This window comes from Brassica napus, chromosome A7, assembly GCF_020379485.1.
Source record: "Brassica napus cultivar Da-Ae chromosome A7, Da-Ae, whole genome shotgun sequence".
Taxonomy (NCBI): domain Eukaryota; kingdom Viridiplantae; phylum Streptophyta; class Magnoliopsida; order Brassicales; family Brassicaceae; genus Brassica; species Brassica napus.
In genome coordinates this window covers 21,685,655-21,706,892 of record NC_063440.1, presented here as the reverse complement: position 1 = coordinate 21,706,892, position 21,238 = coordinate 21,685,655, and the positions used below count along the sequence as shown (strand labels likewise).

General features: G+C 31.9%; 1 protein-coding gene across 1 annotated transcript; it reads right to left on the bottom strand.

The window, feature by feature from the left end:
* Positions 1-4,632: 4,632 nt before the first annotated feature.
* Positions 4,633-12,464, bottom strand: LOC106357095 (phosphoenolpyruvate carboxylase 4). Its single transcript, XM_013796782.3, has 20 exons — positions 11,014-12,464; positions 10,721-10,884; positions 10,494-10,608; positions 10,041-10,118; positions 9,881-9,949; positions 9,733-9,811; positions 9,581-9,657; positions 9,343-9,438; positions 9,038-9,179; positions 8,832-8,939; positions 8,664-8,734; positions 8,331-8,570; positions 8,046-8,171; positions 7,881-7,982; positions 7,652-7,798; positions 7,405-7,503; positions 7,222-7,310; positions 6,991-7,117; positions 6,704-6,910; positions 4,633-6,555 (listed from the first exon to the last, which is right to left on the bottom strand). Exons 1-20 carry the CDS (start codon positions 11,167-11,169, stop codon positions 5,731-5,733), a joined length of 3,117 nt encoding a protein of 1,038 aa, XP_013652236.1. The 5' UTR covers positions 11,170-12,464; the 3' UTR covers positions 4,633-5,730.
* Positions 12,465-21,238: the final 8,774 nt, after the last annotated feature.

Below are 21,238 nucleotides of genomic sequence, written 5' to 3'. Positions count from 1 at the left end.
AAAATCAGGTTCTTACACTTCGAAGTCAGGCTACGCCCTCTCCAGAATCACTTCTTACCCCCACAACATTGACCCCTTCCCCTGGAAAAAAACCATTTGGAACCTTAAGACTTCTCCAAAGCTAAGGTCCTTTCTTTGGAAGATCAAAAGTGCGGCGCTTCCAGTTGGCTCTGCTCTCCTAGCAAGAGGCATACAAGTCGATCCTAGATGCAAACGTTGTGGAGAGGTTGAGACTCCTATCCACCTACTCTTGACATGTACCTTCTCTGCCCGTGTATGGGATCTTATTCCGGCCCTGAACAAACCAGACCCTAGCTCCGACCTCTCCATCTCTGAGCTTCTACTCTGTTGCACTACAATGACCAATCTCCCACCTACCGGCCTGGCCTCCACTCCGGTCGCCCCCTGGGTTCTTTGGCATCTCTGGAAGAACAGGAACCAACTTGTCTTCGACAACAAGTCTTGGTCTGAAGCAGAGATATCTCTGAAAGTTTTAAAAGATGCTAGGTCCTGGGAAGAAGCCTCTCAAGCCCCTGTTAAGACTTGCTCTCCACACAACCGGCCTCCTCTACCGCAGCAACCCTCTACTGGATATGCTTGCTTCACAGATGGAGCCTGGGACCCCATCTCAAGAAACAGTGGACAAGGCTGGGTCTTTCACGACCCCAATGGTGTCTCTGTTGAGCACCGATCTTCAAACCGCTCTCATGTCGCTTCACCCCTGGTTGCTGAAGCCCTTGCGGTAAAGGCTGCTCTACTTGACGCAGTCGCTTACGGATTCTTTCGGTTGAATATTTTCTCTGATTCGAAATCCCTCGTCAACCTTCTCAACTCGTCCTCTTCAACAATCGAGCTGCATAGCTTACTGTTTGATATTAGGGTTTTAAGTTGCAGGTTCGAAGTTATCTCATTTGGTTTTATTCCACGTTTAAACAATGTTAAAGCAGACTCTCTTGCTAAATCTGCTCTGCTTTCCCTTGTAAACCCTCCCCGTGGGGAGTAACTCTTTTTCTTAATGATAATCACTTGTTCGTTCAAAAAAAAAAGAAGTAGATAGTGTGTTTGTTTTGTGAGTGTAGGTTAAGAGAGGATTTATAATGGACAAAAGAAAAGGCAGAGAAAGAGAAGAATATATGTGACTGGGCTTGCTTGATCCTACTGATAATGCTTCGCAAAGCACATTCTCAAATATCCTTCTTAAAACTAAACCTGATCATGTACTAATTTTAATCCTATACTTCTTCCACTTGTGCTTTTAGATAGGTAAATCTTGTCTCGTGTGGGACCTTCTGATTCTCACCGGTATATATACACCGATACTTCTCTGGCCGCCGGGTCTTCTTGCACCTCTCTCACCACTCAAAATGTTCCACCTATGAGTGAAGCTTGTACCGAGTACCGAACTAAATGAACGGTAAGGGTATATATAATGTGGGTATCGTAAATGGGATAGCCTTAAATAGTAAGTAGATTGTAGTTTAGTAATATTGTCTGTGGAAAAAAAGGATATATCTGAAATGGACCAAAAAGAAATTAGGTGCCGAGAGACACAAAAGATGAACTCAGGTTGGACCAGCTCGATTTCCACTATATTTGTTTTGGATGGTAATGAGATTTTGAAAACATGTATATCTTAAGGAAGAAGAAAAGAAGAAGAACTACAAATCAAATTTTGATTTCATAGTTTCATATTACAGTTGCGCATACTGCCAAATCCATGTTAATAGTCATTCAAGTAGTTTAAGTTTTTACCAATCAGAACATGTATTAATGTTCTTTATAACCCACTTTCATAAATACAAAACTGTAAGTTAATATTTAAAATTTAAAAATATTTTTAAAACCACGTTCGATTGCAAACAAAAACAAAACATATATTGCAAACGTTCCAAATTTTGAGGTTTTTAGTTTCGCATTCTAGTTTCCATATACATTGGAAAAAGTAATTAAGTATGAGGTTAAAAACTACCATGGGACTTCAAAGGTGTTTGCTGAGGGAGCTAACATTTTCATTCTGTTTATGGTTGCTTGTTTTACAGTAAAAAGTATGAAATTTTCTATCTGATATTTTAGGGAAAATATTATTACAAAGCACAGGATGCTCATGAAGCTTTATGCACGCGGTTTAAAAATACGTTTTTGAGCAACCATACGAATGGAGGGCATTGAAACTTCAAAAACGTTTTTGAGCAACCATTTGTATTTACCTTTTTCCGACTAAAAAGAGAAAATTCCTTATCATATCATATCCAACTTCCAATTTATGGCAATGTTGGTCCACCGTTTCTTCTTCAAAGCCAGCGGAAAATGATAAAACGACCAAATACCTATATTGCGAGCCACTAAAGTTTCTACATTTACAATTACTTTTTTTTTGTTGTCAAAGAACCCCATTTTACAACAATCATAACCGAAAATATACCATCACTATTTGGCTCGTCAGATTGCAGTAGCATGTAGACTAATGTAGTACGGGTAGTATTAAATAAGAGTGATGTATCCAGGGACATCTAGCCAAAGCTAGTTCAATGCTTTTGTCGGGTTTTTTTATAATAGCATATCCCATTTAGTTTTGTGGTGCGATTTCTCCTTCATTTTTTGTTGTTACTTTTGTAAAAAGGAATCCAAACAAATTCAAATGGTGACATGTAATAGTGAATCTAGGAGTTAGATAAATAGGGTAGCCAAATCAGAAAATTCTATATCATGTGAGAAACCTGAGCTAAACCTAAGAAAATCCATTTTGTAAGAATATGATACCAACCTTCAGTAGTACACTCTCTTTGATGTAGGCCTCTGGTCTAGACTATGTGGGAATATATGTACGTTGAATCTCTCTATTTATACCGTCAACTTTAAAAAAAAAAATTATGGCGCATCATACGAGCAAATTTCAGAAAAATATATTTTGTGATGAGATGCTAACCAATCGTACAATTAAAAACGATGATGAAGATATAATTAAATTAAGTAAGTGTTAAATATATATAAGCATATATATGTAAGTAGTTTAATAAAATTTTGAGAAAACATATTTAAATATATTATATATATTATTAAACTACTTGGAATTTTTGAGCGAGGGTTATATCAAATGTTGATATCGTAACAAGGATAATATAGAGGCAGCTCATAAGCACATTAAAAAAATTATTCAAAGATCATTTTATCGTAGACGCTTTGTATTTAGCATAAAAATAATATATATGCTTTTGTAAAGATGTTTTACAAGAACATATATTTAAAATTAATAAAAATAAGAAAATGTTGCTTCCCGTAGTGATTAAGGAGTGTTTAGTAAAAAAAAACTATGCTTCAGTTTGTAGTCAATATATAATAGTTTAACTAAATAATTTATCATCCAAGTATAAGATTTTGAATTAAACTAATAGTTTTTTATGAAAAATAATTAATAATTGTTGTCACCTCAACATAAAAACAAAAAGAAAAAAAAGAAAACAAATCAATGTATATGGAAAAACTTTAAGTCAAAAAAGAAAAAAAAAGGGTTGTATATGGAATATATTATTTCCGGAGTTGAATAAGCTAATAGTTGGAAAATACATAGATATATTTTAACCAAAAGGGGCATACGCCATTCTCATAGAATCTAAATAATATATATGAAGTTTAAAGAATGTATACTTATTTAGCTATAGCCATTTCTCACGAAAGTTATTTTGTTTTATTAACTTTTGCCCACGACGCCACGTGCAATTCTACGGTATATAGTATTAAATAGTAATACACATAAATATTTATTTTATTTATTTATAATTACAGTTCAAAAGGTAACAACGACGTTTAATTAGTATATGTTTAGCATATGCTTTCAATTTAGGCAGCGATGGATTAATGAAGTTTTGCCTGTACCTGGATTCGGATTCTTACAAGCCGGTTGTTAAGAATCAATTATCTTCGAATCGTTGAGAAGAGAATATATATACACACGATCCTATAGAGAAAAAGGTTGGTTTGGACTTTGGAGGTATTTTATGATTGTGATGTATTTATACTTGAGCGAATTCCATGTGTTTGGAAAATTTTTAAGATACTCTTCATCATGTAATGCATGCAGGTGGTGTAGATAAAGTCTTTATATGTTTGGAGGCAGTAATTCAATTAAAGTAATTCAATTAAAGTGAATTCAATCATTTGGAGGCAGTAATTCAATTAAAGTAAAGGTAAAGCAGTGCTTATCAATATGTGCTCGTGAACAGTTACAAAAAGTGCTCGTGTATCAGTGCGTGCTTAGCTCACTATTATCTTTTTTCTTTCCGAACAAATCTATTTTGATATTTAGACTTCGAATGCTTACAAACAGCAACGCACCGCACCTTAGTTATATTAACATAAATTTCTACATATATTTATTTATTTATATGTTTTTATTATTATTAAAACCTCAGCGTAGTAGTTCTTGCATATTGCCATTCGGACCCGTACTTTCAGTTTCAGATATTTGCGTTCTTCATATGAAATCTTATCTACATTTTTTATAAATTAATATACGTATACTCATGTATCAATAGTAAAATACAAAAAAATGAAAAAACCCACCCAAATCAATTTCAGTTGTCTGCCTATAAGTTAAACCCAAGTAGCTGAATCAAAATCGACAACTGAAAAACATCGGTTCGGTTTGCACAGCCTATACCTCACAACGTTGACAAAAGATATGCACCACACAAGCAAATAATAATATTCTAAAGAATATGCTCTCCCGGGATTCATGCCTTGTATTTCTCTTTTTCTTTCAGGTATGTAAAGGCTAGTAGGCTAGGATTCAGACATCAGTGTTCTACGAAAAAAAAGAGTAAAAAGCAATTGGCAATGAGAGAGAATAATAGCAAAACTAAAGTTACTTAGACCACAAGTTGGCAGTGGATTTATACATGAAAAGTTGTTCTCAAATCTTACTGTTTAGAAGATTTTTCCTTTATATCGATTTACATATAAATCGAATAACGATGTTAACATCCCAGAAGGATAATGATCAAGTAGTTTCTGCTGAATTTTCAACACTCAAGTTAGAAAACAGTAGTAAAAAGATCATCAGATGTGTCAAAAACATAATATTAAATAAAATAGAAACAATAGTAACAATTAAAATTTTTAATTTAGAGGTTGTAAAATCAAATTTTAATTTAGAAAGCGTAAACAAAAAAAAAAAAATTTCTGTTATGTTACCATTTTAAACATGTTTAAAACCTTTGAGTAATAGAATGGTCTTTCGACGTAAAAAAAAATGTTTAAAACAATTTTTTCAGTTTATAAACAAATTTAACGTTGTTATTTCAGTTCTGTTGCATTGTATGCGTGAAATATGACAACATATTTTATTTATGTACTAATCCATCATGGATACTTATTTCTCCTAAATGATGCATGCATGCACATTTTGATCGTTCATCAACGAAATCGGTTATAAGATTTCAGGATGGGGTTTAATCACAGGTTGTATAAAGGAAAAGGAATATGTGGATATAGAGACATTGCAATATTTTGCTCTGTCTTTACCTATTATTTCAATAATTCCACCGCAAAGTCCATTGAGCCCAAAACATTACAACTATATAAACTGTGGAATTAGTCCAATGATAAATTAAAATCCCCGACGCTCTCTTCTGTACGATTACCTTGTTGTTCAACAAGAAACAAAAGAACAGACCAAAAGAAACCAAATAATAGATTATTGTAAATCTCCGTTTAGTGTGTTGTGCTACTTTCTTAACCAGTGTTTCTCATTCCTGCAGCGATACCATTGATTGTGATTAGCAAAGCATCCCTAAGCTTATTGTTATCTTCATCGCGTCTTAGCCTCTTAAGTACTTCAACTTGCAACATGTTCATAGCGTTAAGATACGGAAGTCTACTCTCTATGAGTTTCTTCAAGCTCTTGTTGCTCTCCAAGAGTTTCTCGCGGCCAGTTATCACAAGCACATACTTTTCAGTAGTCATCAATTCTTTCCTCAGCATATCACCAAGTCCTCTTCTGTTCTCAGAGACAAGTTGTTCGTCATAGAGTTTTGTAATGGGGATGTCTGCTTTAGCTAACACCATCTCTATAAGGTCAATAGTTGACTGAAAAAACGGCCACTCTTTATACATCTCCTGAATATCGTCTGCGTAACCCTTCTCAGAGACACCCTTTAGACCAGCTCCTACACCGAGCCAAGCTGGTAGAACAAACCTTGTTTGTGTCCAAGCAAAGACCCAAGGGATAGCTCTGAGATGTCCTATGCCAGTAGAGCTCTTTCTTCGAGCTGGTCGGCTTCCTATGTTGAGGTAACCGAGCTCGGCTTGTGGTGTTGCCTCATGGAAATATGAGATAAACTCTGGGTTTTCGTAGACTGTGCCTTTGTAGTTTTGGGAACTGATTGTTGAGATTTCTTCCATTAGATTTCTCCATTTTTTCTCTCGAGGCGGTTGAGGAGGCTTTAATGTAGCGAGTAGAACCGCGGTTGTGTATATTTCTAGTTGTCTAACAGCTGTTTGTGGTATACCAAACTTGGCTTGAACCATCTCACCTTGCTCGGTAGAACGCAAAGAGCCCTGGCCAAACCAAGTAATTAATATTTGACATAAATTATTGTGGTGGTTATGTGTTGGTTTCCAAAGTGACTTAAATCTCAGTGAACCAGTAAAAGACCATATTCTTGTGTCACCATGAAAAGAAAACTCAAGAGAGATGAAAACTGACCATTACAGAGCCTGGTGGTTGGGATTGTATGGCGAGATAGGTCGGGCCACCACCACGACCAATACTTCCTCCTCGTCCATGGAACAAAGTGATTTTGATCCCAAACTCATTGCAAGCAGCAACAACATCTTCTTGAGCTTTGTAAAGTTCCCATGCTGCAGTAAAGCGTCCAGCATCCTTTCCTGAATCAGAGTATCCAACCATCACCTGCACGTAATATTAATTGTTACAAGTTTCTAGAGGGGTTATTCTTCTAAGAAATTGTTTAATTTACAGTTGTAACTTACCTCTTGGTGACCATGATGATTCTTTTGGATGTGTTCTCTGTACCAATCTATTGAAAGCAGTTTCCTTATCACAGAACCAGCAGCTCGTAAATCCTTCACCGTTTCAAAAAGAGGAACCACTCGTAGCCTAACGAATAAGAGAGTATGGCATCATACAATTCGAAATAAAATGTTTACATTAAAATGTTTCTATAATTAGTATGAAAATAATGAGTATGAATTTAAACTCACGTTCCACCAGGACATGGTTTTCCATGTTCACTAGTGACCGCAAGTCGAGTATCTTTCTGCAGAAGCTCCACAGCAAGGACGTCACTTGCCTGGAAATTTAGCAACAAATTAATCAATTTCAATGTATACGTATCACATAACTTATTGCTACATTTGATTCTAGAGAAACCAAAGCGATCATACATTTGAAGCCATGGAAATAACATAAGCTCCAAGTGATTCACTTCCAAACTCAGCAGCAACTCGGAATGTGTCCAATACTTCTTTAACTTCAGGAACAACCTACACATAATATAGACCACAGCTGATATTAAAAAAAATTGATACATTATTAGTAAGTTGTATTCTTTGGATCGCTCTTGTTCGAATGCACCAGTAACACATGCTGAAAGACGGGTTTTGATATGCAAAAGGTTATTGTCATTCTGACCTCAATAGTGGGAGGAACAAGGGGTCGTTTCCCTTTAAGTTCTTTTGTCAAGAAATCTAGTTTTTTCTCTTCATCCCATTCACTATAAGTACCAAGATCCAAGTATGTTGTAATTGCATCCAAAGCTTCAGCATGCCTTGCAGATTCCTGGTAAATGATTCATATATACATTATTATACGAGTAAAACCACTAAAACAAGAGCGATCCAAAAATAGAAGAAAATCTCACCTGACGTAAATCAAGTTTCACCAAAACCATGCCAAATGTAGAAACTCTACGGATTAGATCAGCAAGTTTTCCATCAGCTAGTACACCAGCGCCGGATGATTGCTAAGTAAAAGAATGATGTTAAAGATCATTTTGATGGAACGTTATTTTAACATGGAGTTTTACCAGTGATTCGTAGCAGAGGAGCAATGGTTCTAGAAGTTGCTCTGACGTTTCATACGATACCCTAGGGTCATACGCACAAGGAAGACCCTCAAGTAGAAGTTCAAGGAGTTTTCGAGTCTTCACAAGCTGTGATCATAGAGTATTCAGTTTGAGAATTAGTTAGAGCACTTATATGGCTCAAACTTTATGCTTACTAAGAATTAGAAAAAAAAACGAGTTATAATAGGTTAAGATGCAACCAACACGTAAAAGTTAATTTTGGATGAAAATATTAAGGTCTTGTACCTTATCCTTAACATCTCCAAGTACAATGCGGTAAGGAGCCATTCCAGCACGTTTAAGTGGAGGTGGTTCTAGTAGCTTTTGAAAACTGGCCCTCCCAATTTTAGATTCCGCAAATAGTTTCCTCTGGAAGAGAAGTTGAGAGGTAGATGAGAAAGAACCTCGCGAAGTAAGACCTCCCGTATGAGTATCATCAGCATTTGACTTCGAATCTATCTTTGGAGAGTCTTCTTCATTTTGCTTCTGTGTAAGAAAAATAAGGAAAAAATATCAAAAGACTTGGCAAGAACTCAACAAAACTATGTTTCATGTAAATATCAAAAGGCTTTGCCTTACCTGGAGATTAGGAGGCACAAAATCTGTCGTCGTATTAATTTCAAATTTGGGATGTTGTGAATCGCCATCTTCTGTAATGAAATGAGTTATAAGAACATGAATGCATCAGGAAAAAGGTGTGGATGTTGGTCGTGTTTACCAGCACAAAATGTAAAAGTATTTTTTTACCAATGCAAGAAGGATGTTGAGCTTTATCTGGAAGCTGTGTTGACAAGGATGAATTTTGCTGGTTTAAGAAACTTGATTGTCCTCTGTCAGAATTTTTTTCAGAACTCTCTGAGGGGAGAAAACATCAATTTGTAAGGTTTTATAGTAAAAAAATATTATGAATGGAAAAAAATATACAAATTCAACAGAAACTGATAGAAGCATACCTTTTTCAAGAATGTCCTCTGCTAATCTTGAAAATCTGTCACTGCATCGATCTGTAGACAATTCAAATCTTAAGCTATCAACCTCTCTTATGTACAGATCGATAGCCATCCACCTGGACAAGAGAGATACTTCCTTGGTGACCTGGAAAATTAGTATCACAACATTTAAGTGTGAGATATCAAGGAAATCACAAGGTTAAAGTAAGATAAGTTCGATGTTCTCCATGGAAAAGTAATTGGCAGGAATTTTATATGGGAAAATGGAAAGTAGTTGTGCCCTAGAATAATATACATAAAAGAGTAACCTTCGCCGTCACATTTGGGTTTCCATCTCTATCACCTCCCATCCAAGAACCAAATTTTATAGGCGTGCATGTTAATGGAAGTGGCTTCCCCGTAAACTAAATCACAATACTCTCAAGGTTAGGTAACTTGAGTTTATCCAGATTTTATTTTTGGAATGTTATATTTATTGCTTAATAAATTCTTTGCTAGAAACTTATTTTTCCAGATATACACTAGAAAATTTAATTAGAATCATACCTTTTTCAAGGAATTGCTGACACGACGCAGGTAATGTGGTACAGCTTTCCAAAGGGATTGCTCAACAATGTTCAAACCTGGTGAATTAGAAGGGAAGGAAAATGAAGGGAATGTCAACTAAATTTTTATACAAATTCGATTTAACATAATACCAGTTCTAGCTTCATCAACTGGAGTAGGTTTTTGACGTCTAAGCTCATCAGTCTGCCATACTGAAGTTATCTCCCTAACCTTTAAAATATGATAATTAGTTTATTAGATTTTAATGCTCTAACAAAACGAATTATAAAAGAAGAGTACCAAGTCTTCAATTAGTGTTTCTCGATCTTCATGGCCGATATCTGATCTGCTGTTATATTCTAAAAGATTCTGCAAGAAAGTAAACGGTCTTAACGCTTTTTTTTCTGACTAAAGAATACAGCAAGAAAGTATATATATACCAACATCATTCCAAACTTACAGCAATTCTGACATGCTTGTACTGTAAGGTTCTCCGGTTAATTTGAGTAGGATGAGCAGTAAGAACAATCTCGACCTCCTAAAGTCGATAAATAAAATTTGCAATTTAATATCAAAATGTGGAAATTTGACACGCAGCTCTGTGACATACTCCCTCCCTTCCAAGATAGACTTTTTAGTATTTTTACACTTATTAAATAAACACATTAAACTACCATAATAAAAGTATCATTTTCTGTAATTTATAATTTTCAATAATTTTTAACCAATAGTAATTCAATAAATTCAATTAATTTTTTTAAAGTTTACAACTTTTTCATAGAAAACACAAAAAATACATGTTTGTGAAACAAATTTTTTTTCTAAAAAATCTATCTTAATGGAACGGAGGGAGTATGATATACGTGTTACAAACATATTGGAACAGTTAAAAGTGATATAATATAAAGTCAACCTGCTTGCAAACCGTTTTGTAAAGCTCTTCCGAGGAAATTCCACTTTGCAATAGCTGAGTGAATATATCATCACACGATCTTGAAAGTTGTGTAACGTCTATGAGTTTATGCATTCTGGAAAAACAAAAAAAAAGGTTTATATACCAAAAAAAAATTAAGAATTTATTATGCTTGTTCATTATTTGTAAATACTTTTGTTGTAAATGTTTTTTTCTAAAACCATGACCTGTGATGAGTGTCTGCAATGCCCATAAGGTTAAGAGAGTGAGTGAACGCACGAGCCAATGTCAAAGCTTCCTCTAGTGGCATCTTGGATATTTCACAAGTCAGTTGCTTCTCTAATAGGTTTGCAGTATCTTCAATACCAGCCAAACGCAAATTCAACGCACTCTGAAACGTTTTTAACCACAAACACTAGTATCATTCCTCTTTATTCCAAAACCATTGTACACTTTTTAGATTAATGACTTAATTTTTAATAATATATTTAACACAATTATATACTAATATAAAACAAACCTGAGCCAGGATTCGAATGCGTTCAATTTTCTCCATGAATGAGCTTCCGACTTCCCTCTGCAACACATCATTGAAGAGACTTCCGAGCAACTTGCAGTCATCTTCGAAGCTTTGGAATGAGATTTCCTCTGCAATATCGTCTGTCGTATCCGTCATTGTATCGATGAAGGAATGACAGAGAGCGTAGTGATCAAAGTGAAATATTTAGACGAGTGATTTATGGTTTGTTAGCTATATATGGTGTCTTACTAACTTATTGATGCAATCTCATGCTGACAAGTGGTGGTCAACGCAGTAAAGTATTGCGCAATTAAATTTGTGGTGCTAGTAACTTCCCGTAAAAATATAGAGAGGAGCCTATTCCTCTTCCTTCACAAATTTTAATAACAATATTGTTAATAATTAATACGTTTATTTTTGGGGTATGAATGTTAAGAATATTAATTTTTATAACAAACAAAAACATTTGTCGAAAATAATAAAAGAAGTGTTATGGCTGGGACTCATGCCACTGGACCGTCTGACATCGTATAGTCAACGATGAATAAACAAATCGCCGACGAGAGAGGATGGTTATTTTATATTTTTATTCACACTGAAATGGAGACAGAAAGTGCGATGCCGAAAATCGCTGTTGTGGTCGGTAAACTCGGTGTTGCTAGAGAAGTAATGGAGGAACCGGGACTAGAGTTCGAGAAGATGAAGCTGTTGCACTGTCAATCTGTCATAAACAACGTCTACAAGGAAGTGCCAAAGGCATCGCGCACTACATCACTGTGTTCAAGTTCAATTTATGTTAAGTATGAAGATAACTTCTCATCACTCAACACTCTCTTTACTAATCTTTAAGAGGATTACACACAGACTAACACCGATTACAAGGATAGCTTGAGGTTTGCTACATTCTCATGGCGAGTGAATCTTGAATCACCGATCTCATCAAGATCGGATCTAAACTCATATGTCTAACCAATTACAACATCAAACATAACCTATTCTTCAATCAAGCGACTCTACTTATAGTCTTCTTGCTGATGCATATTACTAACGACAAAGCGTCTCAACCATCCCGAGTCTTTACTTTGCTCTAACCCTTCCACGTCATCCTGAGCACTTGCCACGTCAACATAATGATAGATGATACCTATCAATTTACCAAAGACTTGATATTGTCCAGAAAATGGTGAAAAGACTGCATCATTTTCTAGCTGATTGAAATAAAAAATGCAGAAAATGCATTTGGTCTAGTTGTATGATCCTCGCTTAGGGTGTGAGACGTCCCGAGTTCAATTCTCAGAATACCCTCTCTTTTTTCCTAGTCGTCTAGAAGAAAAAACTGTGGCAGACGTGTTGGTTCGTCTTTGTCTTGTGCATTTTATTATCTCTAATGTTTGATTCTACTATTACTTCAAATTCAAACTATGGGAGATGCTTGGTGTTTATTTATCAAGCATCAATAATATTAAAAGGAAAGGAGTCTAAAAAAATATACATATAAAAGTTGTTTAGACCCTTTTATTTAACTCATTATTTTTGGTCTTACCTTAAATTTATACTAACAATATGTTACCATATATTTCTCTAACAATAATTTAGTCAATTTTTTTATTTATTTAAATTTCACTCCTAACACTACAAGAAAACAGCGGTATTCTGACGGACGTATATAACCTTCATTAAGTGTCTTAACCAGATTATGAAGTCAAACTTTGGTGTTTTACCCAATAACAAACACTTTTACGATTGCATGAACGAAAACCACACAACATAAGAGAAACACTTATACACTTTAACAAACGGTAAAGGGAATACTTACAATTATTTTTGAAATTTTGTTATTTCATGGTTTATGATCATCTATACAAAGAATCCTCAATGGTATGCATTATAATTGTATAAGAAATGAAATACGGCGAAAATAATCGATGTTTTGAAACCCCAAACCCTGGTTCCTCAGAATTTCCTCGGTAAATTCCGAGGAAATTCCGAGGAAACCTGGTTCCTCGGAATATTTTCATTTAACCGGGTAAACCAAGCCGCCAAATATTTCGCGAAAATTGAATTAATGATTTCCGAGGAAATTCCGACGGATATAGTAAATATTTCCGAGGAAATTCCGACGGATAATTTCCGTCGGACCCCTCATTTTATTAGGTCGAGCCCGACCTTCTTCCCCATTTCTCTCCGCCGCACTCTCTCTTTCCCCTGCGATTTCGTCAACTCCTCTCTTCTCCCTTGCGATTTACGGCGCTTTCTCTCTTCTCCCTCGCGATTTCCACCCTAATCCTCATGTATGAACCCTATCCCACTCTTTTAGGTTAGATTTGTATGGTTTTTAAGTAGATTTGATGATTTTGGAATGAGATTTATAGATTTTGTTAGGGTGAATGGTAGATTTGTGTAAAATCGAGTTTGATTATGTATTTCACTTGATTTGAATTTTTTTTTTTAGTTTTTATTAATTTTGTGGTTATAAAAATCGAATTTGTAATTATATATATATATTGAAAACGTTTTTTGTATATAAAATCTATTTTTTGCATTTTAAATTCATTTATATATTTATTAAACATTTTTAAAATCTATAAAACTTTTTTTAAGATTAAAAATCATATATATAATATTTAAAATCATTTTTTGTGGTTATAAAACGTTTTATGTATTTTATATATAAAATATAAATTTCTATATTTATTAAACATTTTTAATATTATGAAAACTATTTTTTGTAATTATTTAACATTTTAAATATTTTTAAAACTATTTTTTGTAATTATTAACTGTTTTTGCGATTTATTTAAACTATTTTCTTAATTTTTATACTATTTTATATTTATTAAAACTAATTTTGTATTTATAAAACATTTTTTTTATTTATAAACACTATTTTATTATTTTTTGTATTTATAAAAACTATTTTGTATTTATAAAAAGATCATTTCATATTTATAAAAATATTTATATTTATTATAACTAATTTTGTATTTATAAAACATTTTTTTATTTATAAAAACTATTTTATTTTTTTTTGTATTTATAAAAACTATTTTGTATTTATAAAAAGATGATTTCATATTTATAAAAATATTTATATTTATTATAACTAATTTTGTATTTATAAAACATTTTTTTATTTATAAAAACTATTTTATTTTTTTTGTATTTTAAATATGTTTTCTATTTTAATTTTAATTTTGTATTTTCGAATTTCAATTTAAAAAAATAAATTTATATTTTTTTTTTAATTTTGGAAATATTCCGAGGAAGTGTATCCCTCGGGATATTCCGACGACATCTTCCTCGGAAGATTCCGAGGAAATTCCGACGAACTTGTGGTCCTCGGAATTTCCTCGGAAATTTATTTCCTCGGAATTCCGTCGGAAATTTCTGAGGAATTTCCGAGGAAAAATAAAATTCCGAGGAGTTATTTCCGAGGACTTTTTTCGTCGGTATGTCGTCGGAATAGCGTTATTCCGACGACATACCGACGATTTTTTCCCTCAGTATGTCGCTGTTTTCTTGTAGTGTAAATCCTAATCATTACTATTATTATATTTATCATTTTGATTTTTAATCGTAAAAGCATTGAAATAAATGTTTTATATTATCACTTTTATCATATAATATATGATTTAAAGCAAGATAAATTACAAGATAAATTACAAGATATATATGTGTACATTATAACTTCCTCTTTCGTTTGTAATAAAGTAATCATATCATATATAAACTTTTCCACTAAAATCTCATATCATATACTAAACTTTCAACCGTCTATAGTTTGATAATATTTTCATATTTAAAAATGATTTTTCTGAATATTCATGTTACCTTCACAAAAATGAAGAAATTCATTGGTTCTATTAAAGCTAACCCGATTTCACGATATCAGTATTGATTATTCAAGATTTTGAAAATTATTTGTTTAGATATTATACTTTTATATACTTTTCACTTAAAACGAATCAATACTATTAAAAAGGAAAGAGTTTTAAAAAATCTAATATAAAAAAGTTGTTGGAGTTATGTATAACTATTTATTATTTTTCTGATAATACATTAATCATTCTAAACATACAATATTTTAAATATTTTAACAGATCTTAATATTATTTCTTATGATACTTTTACTCAGAAAAATATTTCATCAACCATGTTTTTGTACAATAACGTTAAAAATCTATATCAAAAGGTTGTTGGACCTAATATGGACGTAATGGGTCCACATCTGTTAGGGTATTTAAGATCCTAAAAGAATTCAAAATATATAAAAAATTTGAAAAATATCCGAAACACGAAAAGTATTCGAAACTCCAAACAAATACCAAAAAAATTCAAATACCTAAAAATTTAAAATGTTATTCAAAATGTGACACGATGAACTAAAAAATACCCAAAATTTTATCCAAATACCCAATTTTCTTTTTAATTTGAAAAATTTACCTGAAATCAAAACTCTAATCGTAAACCAAAAACTTAAAAACAATATCCATAATACCGGAAACATATTCGAAATATCCAAATATACCTAATAAACACATATTTATGATCGGGTTTAGGGTAGGACCCGGACTCAAACAAAGACCTGCGGGTCAAAAAAAACATAATAGGTTATCTTCTCTGGACATGAACTAACCTATAATTTTGGATCGGTTTAGTTTGTTTTTTTATCCGGATATAATTCTCATGTCGAAAAAAACTTACGTAAAAGTGTACATATAAAATCTCAAATAAACTAATTTGTAGATTATATAGCTGTTAAAAATTATATTTTTCGATATAATAAATTTTTTATTATAATATAATCCAACAACCCCGCGCTTTTCAAGCGCGGGTCAAAATCTAGTATCTTCCTAAGAGAAAGACAAGTATTCCAGGACAATTGTGTTTGGTACATGCTTACTTAGATATCTTAATAACTTTTAGTTTTAGCAGTTTGACTTCTAAGACTAAAACCACATTTTGTGTATAATGTTATAAAAATAAAAGGAGTTGTACGGTGTCTTATTGATTATAAGTTGTTATCTTCAGGAGCTTATGACATAATTCAAGAACATCAAAAGATTGATACGAACACTGGATTTACATTATAAAATAACAAATTCAATAATATAAAATTTAAAATATTTTAAAATATAATATTTCAATAACAATAAGTTTGTCGTTTGAATACAAATTATTTCCAATAGTGAATTTTGAAAAACGAAAAATAAAGTAAAACAAACTGTAGGGCCACTTTATTTTGTTTCTGTACTGAAAATTCGGCCGTCTTCTTATAATCAGGCTTTTACTAATAACTTAACTAGGAACAATGACCAAAAATAAATGGGCTTTCGACATATATCAGGGCAACAATTAAAAAAACAACAATGCTCTTTTGACGAGGCTCGTGAATTGTGAGACTGTGAATATTTTACGGAAGCGTAAATCCATCAGCAAGGTTTCTTTCAATTAATCTATCAATTTATTGGAAATCAAATAACTAATCTAAAAAATGAGGTCACAATTTAACTCCTAAAGAAAGGTGGTGTGGACCGGAGTAATGATGCAAATGCATGTTATGACCTATGAGACGTCAGATTGAAGCAACATCGAAGTCTCGTATATATGAGATGTACGATCTGTCTTTCACACAGACACACACTTTGTGCATATATGTAATTACGCAGACACATATATATGCAAATTAATGATAAGCATGCATGTTAACAATTAATATTCGTGTGGTACCAAATCAAAGAGACTGAACGGTTCTTGATGTGCCTTTTTGTTATAGAAAGATACAATGTATCAAGTAGCTTCCAGAAAACCTCAATATCGAACTTATCACGAGTTTGGGTTCTAGATCACAAATGTACATACTGTTTCGCAGACCTAATTCATTTCATAAGATAGTCTGAAGTGTTTATTTATATATGGAGCAAAAAAAAACCATTGTCTTACCTCGGGGACACATTTGTTTTAGGGAATATGGAATATATTTGACACTCTCCAAAAGATAATTTAGAATAGGGTAATTACGCATTATGAAACATACTTTTATCGAACCAGACAGACAAAACTCATAATGTTTGATCTATGACTCAAACCACATAAGTGTATTGCACTTAACTTTGTTTCTTTTGTTTTTTTTTTGTCAGCACTTTGTTTTATTGTTCTCCACTAATACTCTTATTTTTCAAATATCAATATTAGATTATTACCTCCTTTACTAAGAAAAATAGAGTTGTAATTATGATTTTGGAGATGTATATACCTTCAATGTATTCTTCTATGTTTCCACTAAAATAAAGATGTGTTTTAATATTTTTTATTTTCCTCAAAAATATTTTTTTTAATATATTATATTTTGATTCTAAAATTTATTCCTTTTAATTATGAAAGTTTAAATCAATTCAATTCACTTTGATTTTTGCAGAATTTCGAAATTTCATAAAATTATAATATTATATAACATAATATAGTGTTATATATAACAACATTTACATTTCTTAAAAAATATGATATTATGGTATGAACTTGTCGTCTTATATAAAAATGGGATATTATATGTTTATAATTCTTAATTCGAATCTATTTATCTATTTTTAAGAGGTATATATTTTTTTACAAAATCAAATAGTGATACATGAACAATAATGCAAAACAACCTAAAAACAGAAATCATTGACAAGCATAATATTCTATCAAATTCTCATAGAGTACCTATATGAGATGTATATGACACAGATAAATTTATAACAACAACGTGTTGGATAGCTAATAAAATAAAAAGACAGTCATACATGATATAATTGACACGATAATAACACACATTATTCTGTCAACGCTAATTCATGCATGTATGTTTGGTTGTGAGTAACATTGAAACTACTGATAATAGGTTCAAATGTTGATGTAGTTATACATGGTGAATGGAAAACATATACTTAAATATTATTTTTTCAATAAATCATATGAAAAAGTATTGTTTGGACTAAGAGAAAATTAAAAATATTCATAAACCATCTTTTCAAGTTTAAAATATAGAGAATTTATATTACTCGATAAATAGTCTTTAAATGTTTTTCTACAGGATGATATAGAATAGAAATAGACATTTTTTATTAAGAAAAAATTATATATTTACTGAGAAATTTATCTAGTTTAATTTTTTTTTCAAAACATGGCATATGTAAAAAATATTTTATAACCTAATTATTATGACTGGATTATATTGATAAAAATATACATATCAAATGAAATTTAGGGAAAAAAGATAAGATAGAGAAAGATGAAAAAAAAAAAAAAATAAATAAACGGTTGTGGTTGATTACAATAGATATTATAATATTATATAAAATCTAAAGATTATTATAATATTATATAAAATATATAAATATTGTATAATTTGTATTAAATTATAGTTTCTTATAGTATAAACAATATATCTACAAAACTTAAAAACGTAGGGGTAAAACATACGAGTGTAATACGCCAATACCTAGTAGATTAAGAAAAAAAACGTATTGTTTGATTTTTGATACTTTCCAATATATTGAGTAAAACAAACAAAATTCACCAAAATGTTTATATCAAAATGGTAAAAAGAAAGGAGCCTGCGTCAATGAAATGGTGAAAGTAAGAGGCAGAAATGAAAGTAAAGTTAGGTCTTATGATTTGGCCTCTTTTTTACTTTTGTCAACCAGACTTCTTACGAAGACTGCGTTTTTGTCTGCACTTTGCCAGTCAACCTCGCTATTTCAGTTTTTAATTTACTAATCATCTTAGCTTCAATAAAACCAATTAAAGAACAAAATTCAACTAAAACTTCTCTCAAAATGACCAATAGCAAACTCAAGTACTCAAATGATCATTAATGACAACCATAGTGAAGGATCCAACAAGATTTTCCTTAATAAACATGTTTGATCCTAGCATAATTCTCAAGACAAAAGAATACTAGCTCTCCACGAAAATGCAAACATCATCATGTAAGTCGATTATAAAAGTTATCTAATATTTATTCAAATCCCTGATTTTAGCTTTCACCATAGCAAATGGTTTGGATATATCTTTAGACTTTAATTTGTACTCAAGCCATTTTTAATATAAATAAACGATCTCAAAATTATAATGGTGGAATTTATAATGAGTTTTACTTTTCAATTGGTGCACTTTTATCTTTCATCCTTTGAATGGAAAGATAGAATTTTGTGCTCATTGTGAGGAGTTCCTTTTCTCTATATTCTCAAAGAGCTTACTTTTGTTTTTGACAACAATACGAAGAGAGTAAAGAAAAACTAAATTGTCGTCCAAATTGAAAATTCGGTCTAAATGGACAATATGTGACGCTTGACTCCTTGCATCTTTTTATAATTTGTCGGTAATGGTGTTTGTCGTTCGAGGGTTATGTGAGATTGTGAAAACATTTAAATATTTTATACATCTTTAGAACTCCTCAATGTAGACTAAGAAAACTAGCCAATCCATTGATGTCGACCCTCGACACTGTCTTCACCAGTTACATACTGTCTGTTTGGAAAGCTACTTCTATTTGCCTAAAAATAATCATGCATTTCATTTTCCAAATTCGAGCCTCAAAATCTGCATTTAAAAAAAGGTAACCGAGAAAATAAGTAATCCATATTTGTGTATATTGATTATTTTGGGAAAATATATGGATTAGAGGGTATATTCAGAAGTATCATGTTTGTTTTGACGGCGGTCATTAAAATTCCATCACAATGTATCCTTGTGCCTTAAGGTTATAAGCTATTGACATACATCCTGGAAAAAAAATGCCAAAAAAAATGTTTCATTTTTAGTGGACACTTGAGTTTCTAAACAAATTCTTGTAAAGGATTTCGTGCGACTTGGTATCCTGATTTAGATGTGTTCCTGAGTTTGTAAAGTGCCTAAATATGGAATTATTTAGAGATAACGTACTAATATGTATTTTCCTAATGATTTCTGCATCTGAATCTTCAATAATGTTATAAAGGAGTTGATGGTTCCTTGTTTTTGTATGTCAATTGATAAATTGATCTACTGTGAGAGTGGGATAGATTTGTATTTTTGGAATTATGCTGGGCTCGGGCGGTGGACTGGAAACCAGAGATCGTTCGACATGTAGATCAATTTATCCGTTCTAAACTTTTTGATTAGTCATTTATTAACCATAGATATAGAAAAGGTGATACTTCACTATCCATAAAATGGTGAATATGATCAGATAAAGTTTAAAAGAGTTGTTTTCATGAAATATATCTACCTTCGACGATCCTTCTTTGGTTTCTAAAGAAGGATTTGCCATTCTTCTCACTCACAACTTGTGTTTCTTCATTTTTATTCAACAACTTTGTTCGTGACAAAAAAAAATATTCAACAACTTTGTAAAATCCCCTTTGATTTTCATCTGTATTTTTGGAATACAAGAAAATATTTATAGTCTGGTTGAGATAATTTGTTTCAATAGATAAACTAAGTATCTGAAAAATTCATTCCACAAACTAGCCAACGATCCCCTAATTTAATTTTAATTTATATATAAATCTAAAAAATATTTAAATTTATGCAACATAAAATCATAATAAACTTGTTAACTGCCAATTTATCAAACATACATGATTTTAGTTGTAATATTTTATATGGTTCTTCTGGTTGGTTCATATTTTTTTACTTGCTGATAGAAATAAGTGCTTAGTGTAACAACTTCAAAATTAACCAATTGCTCGTTTAGTCGGGAAATCGACCAATTCATACATCAACACAGGACTGCGGTCCCGATCAGTACATATACTCGACACATGTGCTAAATCATACATCAACACAATTTATATTCAAATTTCATACATCAACCAACAATTGTAGGTGAATTAATACATTGACCAAGTCTCCGTTAGTCAAATAGTAATGAATGCTTATGTGGATTTAACAGTGCTTACGTAGCTTTTACATTTTAAATAATTGATAAAAAAATTAATCTGTAGTCGGGGATGACGGACCTAGGTTCGGACCATATTGTCCCATACACACAACCACTGCGCCAAAAAAGATTATTAATTGGGTTATCAATTCTGACTTATTTATATCTAATATCTTCTATTCATATATTTCTATTTATCTAGAATTAGTTCCACAAAACATACAAATTCTAAGTAACTGTGTTTAATTATGTTAATTATTGTTATTGTGTTTTAAAAAAAAATCAAAAATCAAAAAGTACTTTTGAACTTTAAAAATA

Bases quoted from the DNA above. Each gene is read 5' to 3' on its own strand.
- LOC106357095 (XM_013796782.3), bottom strand. From the start codon at position 11,169: ATGACGGATACGACAGACGATATTGCAGAGGAAATCTCATTCCAAAGC. The intron at 10,609-10,720 runs GTCATGGTTTTA...TTGTTTTTCCAG, and splicing joins ATTGCAGACACTCATCACAG to AATGCATAAACTCATAGACG. The intron at 8,571-8,663 runs GTAAGGCAAAGC...TTTCTTACACAG, and splicing joins TTGTGCCTCCTAATCTCCAG to AAGCAAAATGAAGAAGACTC.